General features: G+C 42.8%; 1 protein-coding gene across 1 annotated transcript; it reads left to right on the plus strand.

Moving 5' to 3' along the window:
• The first annotated feature begins 998 nt into the window (after positions 1–998).
• On the plus strand, positions 999–10689 carry cbx4 (chromobox homolog 4 (Pc class homolog, Drosophila)). Its single transcript, XM_037792065.1, has 5 exons — positions 999–1458; positions 1559–1602; positions 2305–2370; positions 5556–5622; positions 7647–10689. The coding sequence occupies exons 1-5, from the start codon at positions 1390–1392 to the stop codon at positions 9036–9038; spliced, it is 1638 nt and encodes a 545-aa protein (XP_037647993.1). The 5' UTR covers positions 999–1389; the 3' UTR covers positions 9039–10689.
• Positions 10690–14835: the final 4146 nt, after the last annotated feature.

Consider the following 14835-nt stretch of genomic DNA (forward strand, 5'->3'; position numbering starts at 1 on the left):
CAGCAAACCCTCTGCTGTATGTCAAATTAATGGCAGTTGAGCCCAGAGGACATGGCACTGGTTTGACGATCAGAGTGTGTGTGTGTGAGTGTGTGACCTATATTTTTGCAGGGCGCTGTCAGCAGATCCGCCTGCACAGCTACAACTGGGCTGCTTTTAAAAGAGGGATCGAAAAAAAAAAAAAGGGGAACTTCTCTTCTCTTTCATCAGTGCTTCAGTTAAACAAGCTCTGGTGACACAGTGTTGTCACCTGCAGTGCTATAGAGGGTTATATATTTGTTAGCCTATTATTACACAAGTCTCTAGATAAAACTGACTGATGTGGAGAGAGATGATTGGAGACAAAACTGGTAATTTCAGCTCCCTTTGGGTGCAGCATTAAAAAATGCTGGGTGCAGTTATAACAGAACATGTTATGTGAGTTTTAATAGAAGTGTGTGCATCTATTGTAAATGCATGTGCAGTTATAACAGAACATGTTATGGGAGTTTGAATAGAAGTGTTTGCATCTATTGTAAATGCATCTGCAGTTATAACAGAACATGTTATAAATGCACGTGCAGTTATAACAGAACATGTTATGTGAGTTTTAATAGAAGTGTTTGCATCTATTGTAAATGCATCTGCAGTTAAAACAGAACATGTTATAAATGCATCTGCAGTTAAAACAGAACATGTCATGTGAGTTTTAATAGAAGTGTTTGCATCTATTGTAAATGCATCTGCAATTATAATAGAACATGTTATGTGAGTTTAAATATGCATCTATTGTAAATGCATCTGCAGTTATAACAGAACATGTTATGTGAGTTTTTATATGCATCTATTGTAAATGCATCTGCTATTTATTAACACCCACTCATGATATGTGCTTGAAAAAACACTCAGAAGTATTGTTTTCTCATGTGAATCAGCTGTTGGAGGAGGATGAGAGGAGGAGGTTCCCAGGAGCTTTGCTATCGAAAAGAAATAACACAACTGCACAAGTAGATGTAGTGCTGTTACAGTTAGGTAGTGATTTATTTGAATTTCCAGATATCCAGTACGCACGGAATAAACCCCAACCTCTGTGCCTGGTCTCCTCCTCTCCTCCTCCTCTCCTGACGTCATGCACCGAGCTGAGGCACGAAAAGAGCTGCTTGCAGCCGCACCACTGTGGAGATCTGTGTGCTCATAGCCAGGACTGTGCAGAGGAAGTGAGAGAGAGAGAGAGAGAGAGAGAGAGAGAGAGAGGAGGAGAGGTGGAGGGAATATACAGTTGGATTTTTTGGATACAACTGGAAAACTACCAAGCGCGCACATTACGCACCGAGCAGAAAGGCACACATCAACGCACATTTCTCTCCCCCCATCCCTCCCTCCACCCTTTGCGATCGGATTCAACCGAGAATGGAGCTCCCTGCCGCCGGAGAGCACGTCTTTGCGGTGGAGGGCATCGAGAAGAAGCGCATCCGCAAGGTAACACACGGTGCATGGTTGCAAAATGAAATATTGCTGGTGTGTTGTTTTTTTTTTGGACATGAGCCTTAACCAGATTTTCTCTCCACCATCACAACAGGGCAAGATCGAGTACCTGGTCAAGTGGCGAGGCTGGTCTCCCAAGTAAGTCTGCATGCACTGAAATGGAGAAGAAATGCACAATTTTGCAACAGAATCTCACTTATAGATGGTATCGATCTGGGGGTTTTACGCGCACAGAGTGTGTGGTTGTTTGTGGCTGACTGTGCGTGTGTGTGTGTGCGCGTAAACTGGAGGAGCGCGGTCGGTATGTGTTTCAGTGTTTCAGTGGATCCGCGGATGCCTTCACTAATTTATGCAAAGGGAAGAGGGAAGGGGGTAGTAGGCACAGCCATGTAATCCCCTTTTAATTATTTCTGCTCTGCCAGCGAATTTACGAGACAGTGGTGCTAAAATGGCCGACTGTATGTTGGTGCTGGAGGACCGTTTGGAGAGCACATATACTCTCTATATATATAAATATCTATATCTATATACAGAGACATGTTTGCTGTGCAGTTGCATGGTTGATGTGCTGCAGCAGGAATGTGGCTGGTAGTTGTTGCACATTCAGATTGAAGGACGTCTCCAAAAAACGCATCTTTTGGTGCGTAACCGCCTCACCTGTCCACTCCACACTGACGTGCGCAAAGATGTGGGAATGTGTGTGTGTGTGTGTTTGTGTGTGTGTGTGTGTGAGGCCTGCTGTGTGTCAGTTAGAAAAAGGAAGTTTGCACGTGACAGCTCAGTGACAGTTGCTCTCTCTCTCTCTTTTTCCCTCTCTCTCTCTCTCTCTCCTCCCTGCAGATACAACACATGGGAGCCAGAGGAAAACATCCTTGACCCGCGTCTCCTGGTTGCATTTCAACACAGGTGAGACAGAGAGACAGAGACAGAGAGAGAGATGTGGACTTTGGACGAGGCCGCAGCAGCCTCCAGTTCAGCCTTACCATATATAGGCATGGGAGGAGGGGCGCTCCAGTAACTCTAGCACTGATCTCCCTCCTCCTCCTCCTCTTCCTCACCCTCCTCTTCCTCCTCACCCTCCTCCTCCTCCCCACAGGACTGTCCCTGGGGGAAAAGGACTGGGGATGTGGTAGTGAGAATTCCCTAAATCACACTAATGGGAATATTGGACACGCGGATATATGCATGGATGTAGACGCAAATTGTCAGATTATCATCTTATTACATGATTTTGTGTCAGGAATCATGTCGTGACCCGGTTTCACACAAAAAACTGCCTTCTTTTTTTTTTGCCAGGCAGTGCATGATGGACCAGTGAAAATGGAAAAGCAATGCTCTCCATGTGGATCAAACTACCAATATCTGTTTATAAGTTTTAGGGGTGGGAAAAAAAATGTATTCACCTATGCATCGCAATTTCTTTTTTTTTTACGATTTTGAATTTTTAAATGCCAGAATCGATATATTTACTTCATTTGAGTCTATGTGGAGGTAGAACGAAGTTACCGCTTCTATTGTTGTAGTCTGAGTAACGTGACGTCGTATCCGTTCCGTATCCGTTCTGTATCCGTCAACCAAAACAAACCGCAGTGAGCCGCAACGCGAAAGTACAAAACAGCGAAGGGTCTGCTTTGATACGACCTGCACCCTCACTTGTTAAATCCAGCGTGGTAAACACTACACATCCAGTAAAGTATGGAAACACTTTGGGTTTCACACATTGCAGGAAAAGCAGAGCTAGACATCACGGCTAAAGCTGCATGCTAACTCTGTTACGGACAGGAAACGTTATCGTATCGCGGTAACGTGCGGTCAAGCCGGCCGTCACTCTCATCTCCGTGGTCAAATGGGCCGACGCTACAACTGTAGAGCACCCAGATACTGACATTTATGTTAAATGCATTCAAACGGCCCCGATGGAGCTGACCATGGATGTATAAAGAGAACGGAGCTGACGGAAGAGCTAGAGACGGACTTGGCGAAGTTAGAGGAAGTATACACGTGGGACTACGTCCAGTTTTCAAAATAAGGTGTTAACAAAGGGAACTGTATATACAAAATATGGAAATAAGATTGATTGGATTATATTCACCAGAAGTAGAAAACATAACATGTCCCTTATAAATTAAAAAGAAAATACCACTAATTTGTGAGGGAAATGTCTTTATTCTTTGATATATTTGACTTCAGGACATCTCTGACTACATACAAGCTGAAAATTAAACATTCTTACTGTATTAATTTAGATATTTTCCAAAGTAAAAGTCCCTAGAAGTGTATGATTCAACTTTTTATCATGGTCTAGTGTTAAAAAAGTTAAAAATTGCAATACTTAGAAATGGCAAAACATATTGAATTGGCACCTAAGTATCGTGATAGTATTGAATCAGGAGATAGGTGAATCGTCCCAGCCCTACTACTAAGTTTGCAACTGTAAAGCTTCAGCAGGACAGGTGCTGACCGAGCAGCTGCTCTCCAGAGTCTGATTGTTTTCATTCAGGGTGCAGCAGCTTGTTGTGGTTTCATGTGAGGAGGCCAAGCTGCAGCCTGATGGGATTCTCATCACTAGTCTGAGATCTTCTAACAGGCTGACTTCATACAGCGAGAAAAGTAGTACTATAGTTCAGACGCCTCGCGTGCAGCTGCCGCCTTTATTTTACCTTTCGGTGTTGTGGAAACAGAATATCTCACCTTGGCTGCGTCAACCTGCATTCAATCTTGGGTCAGGAGGAGGCTTAAGGGAGGCCTGTAAGATAATCAGAAACACATCGATGTCAATCTCAGAGGTTGAGATGTTAATGAATACAAATGCTGATGTCGTTTTAGCCCCCCCCTTCCCGTGGCGCGTGCACACCAACATCTCGCTGCTGGACCCCATGAGGCCTGTGAGATGTGCTCTCTCTGTAGGCCAGCAGGCCCGCTCGTTTGGGACTGGGTAAAGACACGATGGTGGGGGAAAGGAATTTCTGAAAAGGCTAATTGACACGCAGTGCTCTCTCCAGCGTTTCCAGTGCACCGCTCTCATATTCCCCCGCAGCCTGCCTGCCTGGCTGTGTGTGTGTGTGTGTCTGGCTCTTTGCTGATGGTCATGGAGTGCTGCCTCTGCGCCGTGTGTATGTGCGTGTGTGTGTGTGTGTGTGTGTGTGTGTGGATTCCTCTCTGCTCCCAGAGGATGGGGGAGGGGATCCGACAAGGGAGGCTGTAATTGCCAAATCTTCTGTGAATAGGGGTCACCCCGTTGGACGCTGTTTTGAAATCGCACACATTATGAGACGTAGACTGTTTATTGTGGCAATTTTCTGGCGGCTCTGATAGTTTGAACATCTGCAGCAAGAGAGGGCCAACAATAGAGCTGGATTTACGCGTGCCTGGTGAAGCCTGTGTGCAGGCCCGGCCTTCACCCACCGCTGGTTATTTATGAGCCAATGATGAGTCAAGGTTTATATCAGGGAGCGATATTTCAACCCCAGTGCTCGCTGTAGCCGGTACAACAATAACACGTTTCCCTCTCGTTCCTCCCTCTATGAAAACAGCTCCAAAGAGATGTTTGCTATTTGTCAGACACTCATCACCCTACATTTCCAGAGTGTGGGCATTGTGTTGCACAAGGGTGGTGGTTTGGGTGTTTTCAACAGCAGCACGTATCCCAGAAGTGCCGTTGTATTTATCCCATTTCATCCCTCACGACCCTAATTAGAGATTGAATGTAAGAAGGAACAGGGCGTGCGGCAGGAGGGAGGATGTTTGAGAGACAAGGAGAGGGTTTTTTTCCCTGCTGTAGCCTTAATTGAATTTCTCCGGGATAATGAGAATATGGAACGGGGCCGATTACCATGGAGAGCTATGCAAATAAGGACCATAATGCTTTGCAGCAGGTCACATGTGGGCATTCATTAGTCCTCCAAATCTAAATTCCACTTTTGACCTTGAATAGGTAGAAGGAAATGAGCCCTCCAAACGTAAAATCTTCCACGTGATATAATTAGATTTTTTAATGCATAAAGGTGAAACACTGTCCCTCACATGATGTGTTGTATATAAAAGGTAAATATGGGTGCAAGGAAATGTAATTATCTTTTTTGTTTTCGCAGGGAGAGGCAGGAGCAGCTGATGGGATATCGCAAACGAGGACCGAAACCAAAACATCTTATACTCCAGGTAATTATTCATCATCAAATGAGTCATCACAGACATGACTGTGTCCTGCTTTTCCCGTTAAAGTTTCACTCTGAGAGGCCAGAAAGGGGGGGAAGGGGCTTGTCAGGTGTTGTAGAGCTGCAGTCATTACGGTCGCGGTTATTAATAGATTTCTATGAGAGCGATGGAGTAAGAGGCGAAGAGAGAGGATGGGGTTCGACAGCTACGGGATTTGTCTGCAAACTCATCATGAAACAGGGTTTGTTTTGCCCGAGGTTACGCATGCGTCGCTTGAGTGCACTCGTTTTATCTGCATGCTCATTATTTCTTTATGTTAAATAGCTTTATATGCTAAACACTGTTTTTTAAAGAGAGCGTGTTATTGTCGGGGTCTTTTTGCACAAAGTGAATCTGTACCGGGAGAATGTTTTCTTTCATTTCCCCGGTTGCAAAAGACAAAAAATAGACGTCCTGAAAGTAGCACTTGTGTCATGCTTTGACTATCTTACCTCGGGCCTTCTCAGGACCGCATTCTGAGCCCAATGTGATTATATATTTTGAGAGAGACTCGGAGCTGATTGCTATGCAGTGTCACTCCTTAAGAGGCACAGCACCCTGCCAGAGTCACACGTGGCCAGCAATCAGGGATAAAGCGTGACATGTCTGGTGGCACTTCTCTGACCCCGAGGTCACAGCCGGAGCGTCTTGAGCGTTCTGCTGCAGTGCCCCTCTGACGGCCCGAAGGGTCAGCATGTACAAGGGGAGGGGGAGGGGACGGGAGGGTGGGAGGGAGGTCATAAGCTGAGCACTGATTGGATAGTTAAACTTCCATTTTTATCTGAATTTTCAGTGTGCAGGTTTGCATATTTTATCTGCTGTTAGAGATCCTTTTTTTTTGTAGGGGCACTACAGCAACTTTACTCCTAAAAAGTCAGCTTACTCATTACGTTCAGCCTGTGAAAACGGTTTTATATTGGCTCCTGTCAGCTTGGTCGCACGAAAAGCCGTGTAAATGACGTGTCATTTGTATGCCATATAGTCTGTACTGACTGCAATGTAAACGTATCTGCGTAAATATGCTACACTCAGAGCTAGTTACATAGAATAAAAAGCGAGAAAGGAACGTTTATAGTGGGCAGGGAAGTGGATTGGTCCAACAAACACAGGACTTTCAACCAGGAGACCGGTGTTCGTAACTGGTGTTTTGTTTTGTTTTGTAAGCTACGTTAGTGACGTGTTTTCTGTACTTTGTTTACGTACTTATTTTAAGGCCAACCATGACGTTTTTCCTAAACCTAACTAAGTGGTTTTGTTGCCCAACCTGTTGCGTGGCGTAAATATTACACACGAAAAGACATTAGCTTTTAGCCAGGCAGGGAGGGTAAAACACATTGAGGCAAGTGATTGCATTATGGGGAATGTAGGATCTGGACTTCATAGAGGTTCATATATACTATGGATTGAAAATCATATCTCAGCCTCTGTTGCTTTGATTCTTTTGTTAATCTGTTTCTCAGGAGCCCCCCCAACAAGTACAATACTAAATTGGCTTAATTTTTATTTATTACTGAAAGGATAACTTTGGTATTTTTCAATCTGGACCCTATTTTCCCATGTTTTTGTTCATAAGTGACTAATGGGGAACACTTGAGGTAAAAGAAACGTTTAATTTTTCTGTAGGGTCTTTTCTATAATGTTGTCAGACACTTATAATAACTAGCTGAGCCTGTCTGTGGCAAAAAACAAGCTTTTTATTGGAATTAAACTAATGGTTGGGGCCAGGTTGCCCCAGAGATTACATTACAGCTTGTTTTGCAGCTACCGGTTACAGCGTTCTCCCTCAATACTGGACCAGTTTCAGAGAGTGTTGTCCCCAATAGTCACTTAGACACAAAACATGGGAAAATTGGATTGAAAAATACAAAAGTTATCCTTTAAAGACACCCAGAATCCCAATCCTCATTATTATTACTTGACTCATCATATTCTGGACTTGATGAAAACAGGTGAAATGTTAAATTTGGTGTCTCGTCTCTTTCTTCAAGGTACCCTCATTTGCCAGGAGGTCCTGTATCCCCGCAGGTTTCGAGGAATCATCTCAGGATGCAGAGGCTAGCTTCAAGTCCGATCCCGTCCCGGTCCAGCGGCCCCAGCCTCAACAGTACCAGCTCAACAGCAAGAAGCACCATCAGTACCAGCCCAGCAGCCAGGAGATCCCCACCGACCAGCCGACCAACGGCAAGAAGAAGTTCATCTACCAGCTCAACAGCAAGAAGCACCACCACTACGAGCCTGACCCGAGCATGTACGACGCCCAGGCCTCCAGGCTCAAAGAGGTGGTCAAAGTCCAGGAGCCGGCCAGTAAACCGGCAAATCCTGGCTGGAACTTACCGCTGGCCCTGCAGCAGAAATGGGTCCGAGACAAAGACACAGGCTGCTTGAGCAAAGTCAAAGAGTTGGCGGTGGAGGTGAGGAAAACAGCCGTTAAAGACGCTGAGAGCGAACACGCCCTTAAACCCAACCCTAAAGACGCGACCCTGCCTAGCACCCTTAGCAGCAAAATGAAGATAATCAAGAACAAGAACAAGAACGGACGTATTGTTATCGTCATGAGCAAATATATGGACAGCAACAAGGTTCACGGAGCGAAGGGTAAACACGGGGAGTCGTCGGGCGAAGTGAAACCCCAAAACGCCAAACCGTCGGAGAACAATCCAGCGCACACAACCAAAATGGTGGAGCACCCGGAGAACGGTATCCCCAAAGAGCTCCGTAACGGCGGCTCCCTGCCCGGAGCGGAGCATCCCATAAAGTGTTCCCCAAAGGACAGGCATTTCTCCAAACCTTCGCCGAGCACGGCAGAGGAATACAACACCGAAGTGGCTCGCGGTCAGGCTGATTTACCGGACGATCTGCCCCTTCAGCTGACCGCCAGCTCGCCCATGACGTCCTGGGCTGTCGACACCAACATCCCGACGCCTACATCCGTCGACCATATCAGGATCCCTTCTTTTACCAGCGACCGCAAACGAAAGATATCGGATCCCGCGGATGACAGGAGCGTCTCCAAGACGTACCTGACTTCCAGAAGCTTCAGCGTACCCAGCACTGTGGTCACGCCACCTCAGGACAAACCTATGGACCTCCACTGTAGCGGCCCGCGCCACAGCAGCACATGTACGTACGAGGCGACGGACAGCCAAGAGGAGCCGATGGATCTCAGCTGCCCAAAGACTAAGAAACAGGAGGAGATACAGCCGGAGATACAACCGGAGCCCGAACCTGCCGTCACAAACGCACCTCCCGTGATAGAAGACGAACAGAAATCTAAAGAAAAACCTGCTAAGAAAATCTCCCCTTTTATGGGAAATATCATAATCACTGACATCACAACAAACAGTCTCACCGTCACCTTCAAGGAATACGTTTCTTTCTAAGAAACAAAATACCAGCGACCGATTGGATGAATCCTGTTAATATGTGCATATTGTAAAAATATCAGAATTTTGTATATGTGGAAATTTATAATTTATCATTCAAATTCAATATGTTTCTTATAATGTTTTATACTGTAACTCCTCTTCTGTGACGTCGTAGCCAAGAAAGTGCCCTCGAGGATTTGAGCGAATGCATTCAGGTGGATGTGTTCCACTTTAAAAAATAATAATAATAATGATTTGTCATAATGGGATCCTTTTTTTGCCGTTGTTTCATACCTGTACCAAACTTATAACCTGAGATGTATGAAGGTTTATACATATTTTGTATGAATAATATCACTTATTTTGGTCCTGATAGAAGGTAGAGAGGATGTTTGTTGAGTATGTGGTGATCAAAGATCAAATTGAAAGCACTTAATTACATTTTCACATGTTGGTTTGTGTCATTACGAGCGGAGAAACAGCTTCTCTTTATTTGGCTTTTAACTCCAGGACAGGCGCCGTCATCCGCATATTTTAATACACGTTTTGTTTTGTGGCTTGTTTCAGAAAACATGACATGCAAATCTTGAAAAAGCAGGTGTGTCTGAATACAGTGTAAACACAATGTGTGACTCGGCTGTGTCAACAACCTTAAAAGAAAAATGTCCCGGTCTTCTTTTCATCTTTTGTCAGGTTATTGTGTTGCCGTTGAGACACAACAAAGCCGTCAGTGAATAACCCGATCTATTGCTATGTTGCACACTTCACCTTTAAAGCAAACATATATGGAATAAAATGTGACGTCTCAAAGGTCAGTTAACCATTAAGAAAATGGTGTCATTTATCAAACGCTCCCGTTAAAGACGACGTATTGATTCTTATTATAATAAGGTCTTGATTTATTACTTTATTATTGACCTCACATACTGCTGGAGTTACTTTAAAAACACAGTCTCATTAGGGCTCTCCTAATGTCACACAGATTCATCTCATTTTGCTCTTGAAGCTCGTTATATGATCTGAAGAACACACGTTAACTGCTATTTGTTTTAGAGGAAGCTACCAGGGTCATTAATGAGTTTGTTTTAAAGATTAAATGTGAGTTGCAAGGCTGCCTTTGAACACTGTTACATGCGATCCAATGAGTGCGAGCTGTTTGGATTATGCTGCTGAAACTTCAAATGTCAAAGCTGTTGGATGTAACCTACATTTGAGTCTAAATTGCCTTCTACGCACATTTAATGCAAACCAGCAAGAATGCTAAAATGCTATAATAATAATAGATGATTAAGCATATTTATTAATTTGTTGTTCAAAAACAAGAAGCTACAAGTGATTCCACTGAACAGTTGAAAATGTTTGCTTATCTTCTGCTTTGTTTTGTTTATTCTCGCACTTGGTTCAAAATCAAAACACCAGGAAAGAGTTGGTTGACTTGTTGCTGTTGGCGCAGCGTGTTGGATGGTATGTTCCACAATAAAAAGAAAGAAAGAGAAATGATATGTTGTGGCGTCGGTTGCCGCGTTGATTAATTGAACGTACTATTGTCAAACTTTGTCATCTTGTTCCAGTGAAAGATTTATGCATCGTTGTTTTCGTGCCCTGCAGTTTGTTATTGAGCCTTTCTGCTCGTACGGAGAGAGAATGGAACAATAAACACTAGAAACACTAACTTGGTTGTGAACCGTGAATAGAAAAACAGATCATGTTGCATAATCACAAACGATCCTGCACAAAGGGCCCTCTGTATTGCGTAACTGCACCGGCCACTTGTATTATTAAAACTTATACCCATGCATTATTTTTCTGCTGCAGCTCGACCCCGAGCAGGAATGTAAACACGCAACATAACTGGAGGGAAAGGCTGTTATGTAATCCTTGGTATTCTATCGAGAAGAAAGGAGTCACGCAGGGTAAGTATTCGGCTGTTTTAAGCGTGAGTGCCTTCCAGCACAATGGGCGTCAAAAGTTTTAAATAGTGTCTGCAAAAGGATCATGGCGTTTCCAGAACATTGTGTGACTTTGTTATAAAAGGCTGTGTTGTCTCCTAAGCAGGCCCGTGTCACCATGACACAGCAGTTCTCCCCGACGTTATTATCATACAGGAAAATTCAGAGGAAAGTTCAGACTACAAAGACACAGATTCACATGCAAAGCTTCAGATCCACATTCATGTGCACAGACCTCAGCTGATCTTTCATGACATTATGTGTAGGCCTCTCTCAGTCTTGTCTTGTCTTGTCAGTATTGTCTATAAGCCACAGTGATTTTATTATGTTGGTTATTCTGTACACAGGTCATCTGTTGCATGTCTGTCCGTCCAGGCAGGGAGAGGGATCCCTCTTCAGTTTCCTTATCCAAAACAAGGGTCAAAGGGTGTCGTAGGGTGAACAGATTGTAAAGCTCACTGAGGCAAATTTGTGATATTGGGCTATATAATTTAAACTGACTCGACTTAAAGGGGAACACTACACAAAATAAATATGCAATATGTTATTTCCAAAGTTCAATCAATATGTTTGAACATGAGCTCCTCTCTCTCTCAAAGCCAGAAACCAGAGAAGTAAAGGCCCAAACGCACCAAGCCGACGCCGACTGTCGTGTCGCCTCATGTCTCCTTTGTCCTGGCTGACGAGTTGAATGTCTCTCTTGTCATGCATTGATTTGTTGAAAGCTGAACCGCCAGTCAGAGTGATTTCTCTCACCGACGTGCTCCGCCGCCGATTCAACATACTGAATCGGCCGAAAAACCTCAGACACGGGCCATCTAGAGCCGAAGGTGCGGGACACGTGATGTCATATAGGGTATAAAGTCTGGAGCGGCTCCATAGACGATGAATAGGAGAATGTTTTTTTTTCTTTTTTCATACCCAAATGAGCTTATTCTTTTGTAGCGTTGTCAGTTGTGAAACAGAAGATGACCCCATATACCTCTCCCCATTCATCGTCTATGGAGCAGCTCCACACTTTACCCCCTATATGACATCACAAGATTGAGTTTTAGCACTCTAGTTTTTAGATGTTTACTGATATTTTTTCAGACTGTCTTACACCATACAGGAATAACATGTCTGAATTTTGAGCGTAGTTCCCCTTTAAGGAGGATCATCAGAAGGCCTGTATAGGATTCTGATCTGAACATGAAAGCAGAAATTGTTGTTATACTGGAATCTCAAGCTTGTAAAGAGATTAACTCTTGAATGTTTTGAGTGACAGAAAGGCCCAGGAATGTGTGTGTGTGTCTGTGTGTGTGTCCTCTTTAGTTTAGTCATGGGAGTTGTTGCCTATCAAAGAATGTGACACAAACAGAGAACAAGACTGAAACATGAGACATCAATGCTCTTTGTACAGTATGTTCATTCTACTTAAGTCAGATGGATTAAAGTGAAACGAAGACTTACATATTTTTACAGCATTTCCATCTATTTTTTAAACTCAGAACTCCTCTGTGATCCTGTTTTGTTGCCAGTTAATAGTCGTTTATCACAGAAATAGATAGATAGATAGATAGATAGATAGATAGATAGATAGATAGTAACTTTATTGATCCAGAGGGAAATTCCAATTGGTGGCCTTTGTGGTTCTCTTCTCTGGCTTCGTGCGTAAACGTGTAAATGGGGTGGAACACATTTATGGATCTGTATGGATCTCATGTAGGCTGTCAGGCAGTTTGTTGGTATAGTGCTACAATTTCTCAAGAATTACATCAACTTCCTTTTTTGACTCGACCTATCAACTCATTTTCACTCATAAAAACAGACTGTTCCTCTCCTCTCTCTCTCTCTGGTCGATTAGATTAAAGAAGTAGGAAAATTAAAAGTGAATTAACTTGAAAGTTCAAATATCAATGTCCACTTTTAATTCTAAATAAATCTATTAATTTAACAAATAAATAACCTATTTCTGTTGTAATTTAGGCCGTGTGAGCTACTGACGTCTTATAATAAGGGGATTATTTATTGATTAGTCCAAACAGGCCCCACACTGTCTATGGCAACCAAAGACTTTTTCTCTGTTGCGAAACTCAGTCGATATCTGTTGATATGAGCAGAGTTTCAAAACCAATGAACACACACAGCTCGCACGTCTCTCTCTCTCTCAGTGTGTGTGTGTGTGTGTGTGTGTGTGTGTCTATAGGCCGTTCATGGCTTTGAACCAACTGTGTGAGTCAGTCATGCATCCGTAGGAAACTGAAACACCGTTGAGCAGAGGAGCATATTTATAGACCAAGTGTGATGTTTCACATTCCCCCTTTATCATCGTGTGCCCAGTGAGCACAGCCTCACAGCCTCATAGGATCATGTCAGCAGCAGGATCCTTTGGATAATTTAAAGCCCAGTGTGTGACCCTGTTGCTCAGTAAATTTAGACTAAAACATCTAACTATATAGATGATATTTTTAAGAATAAACAAATGGAAAAGGGGGCCTCCATTAATTATAGAATTGGTGACTTTCTTTCCAAATGCATATTAAAAAAAAAGCCTCAGAGGATGTTTAATAGGCTAGATCACATCTCCTACATGCATGAGGCAGCCCATTTAGCTCACTGTATAGATAAAAGCAACTCCTTCCACAAAAGATAGGCTTTGTTAATTGGGATGAGTTGTAAAGGGCTGTTTTGCGCTGCATTTTGTACTAAATGATCTACATGTTACATGCTTCAGCAGCTGTCTTTCCTTTTGGTTTCACATTATTTTGCATTTGATAGTATGATGACAGAGTGTTGAGAAAGAAGCTCTTTAGTTTCACAGGTGTCTGAAATATGTTCTGGAAATCTATTTATGTAAAAAAGCTGTTAAACACAAATAGATGTGAACCTAAAATAGTTGCAGTGAGAGAAATGAGAGCTGGTGTTGTGGCGTGCTGTGCTGTGGTGTATCAGGCTGCTGTAAAGGATGCTTTCTAATTCAAAGCATGAGCTGAGACATGCAGCTCCACAGCTCATATATAGATGATATATTAAGAATAAACAAAAGGAAAAGGGCTTCCATTAATTAAGGAATTGTTGACTTTCTTTCCAAATACATTTTTTTTTAAAAGCCTCAGAGGATGTTTAATTTCTTTCATTTTTTTTATCTGGAAAAAGCTGTTAAACACAAATAGATGTGAACTTAAAATAGTTGCAGTGAGAGAAATGAGAGGTGGTGTTGTGGCGTGCTGTGCTGTGGTGTATCAGGCTTCTGTAAAGGATGCTTTCTAATTCAAAGCATGCGCTGAGACATGGCTGCACAGCTCATACATGTTATTTAATGTTGTTAACGTGGTTGCTGACTGAGCAAGTTGTCTTTGGTTGAAGCAATACTACTCTTTCTGACAACCTTATATATAAGTTTGCCCAACTGGTCTTGGAGTTTCTAGATTTTTTATGTGTAAATTTGGGGCTCCAGAGAACAAATTTATTGCAATGTTAATTATCTTTTATTTTTTTAAATTTTTGTTATTTTTGCTTTATGTTGTTTTTTCAATCAACCATGTACTGTACTAGGACTCTACTATAACTTGTGTTTTAAAGAATTATGCAAATATGTGGAAATTAAAGGGTCTTCCATTAATAATGGAATTACATTGTGGATTTTCTTTCCAAATACATAAAAAAAAGCCTTTCTTTCATTTTTTTTTTATCTGGAAAAAGCTGTTAAACACAAATAGATGTCATCTAAAATAGTTGGTAGTGAGAGAAATGAGAGGTGGTGTTGTGGTGTGCTGTGCTGTGGTGTTATCAGGCTGCTGTAAAGGATGCTTTCTAATTCAAAGCATGCACTGAGACATGCAGCTTCACAGCTCCTCGCTTGTGGTTTTTGTTTTTCTGTA

The sequence above is a fragment of the Sebastes umbrosus genome, chromosome 14, assembly GCF_015220745.1.
Source record: "Sebastes umbrosus isolate fSebUmb1 chromosome 14, fSebUmb1.pri, whole genome shotgun sequence".
NCBI lineage: Eukaryota > Metazoa > Chordata > Actinopteri > Perciformes > Sebastidae > Sebastes > Sebastes umbrosus.

Bases quoted from the DNA above. Each gene is read 5' to 3' on its own strand.
- cbx4 (XM_037792065.1), top strand. From the start codon at position 1,390: ATGGAGCTCCCTGCCGCCGGAGAGCACGTCTTTGCGGTGGAGGGCATC. The intron at 1,603-2,304 runs GTAAGTCTGCAT...TCCTCCCTGCAG, and splicing joins TGGCGAGGCTGGTCTCCCAA to ATACAACACATGGGAGCCAG. The intron at 5,623-7,646 runs GTAATTATTCAT...TCTTTCTTCAAG, and splicing joins CAAAACATCTTATACTCCAG to GTACCCTCATTTGCCAGGAG.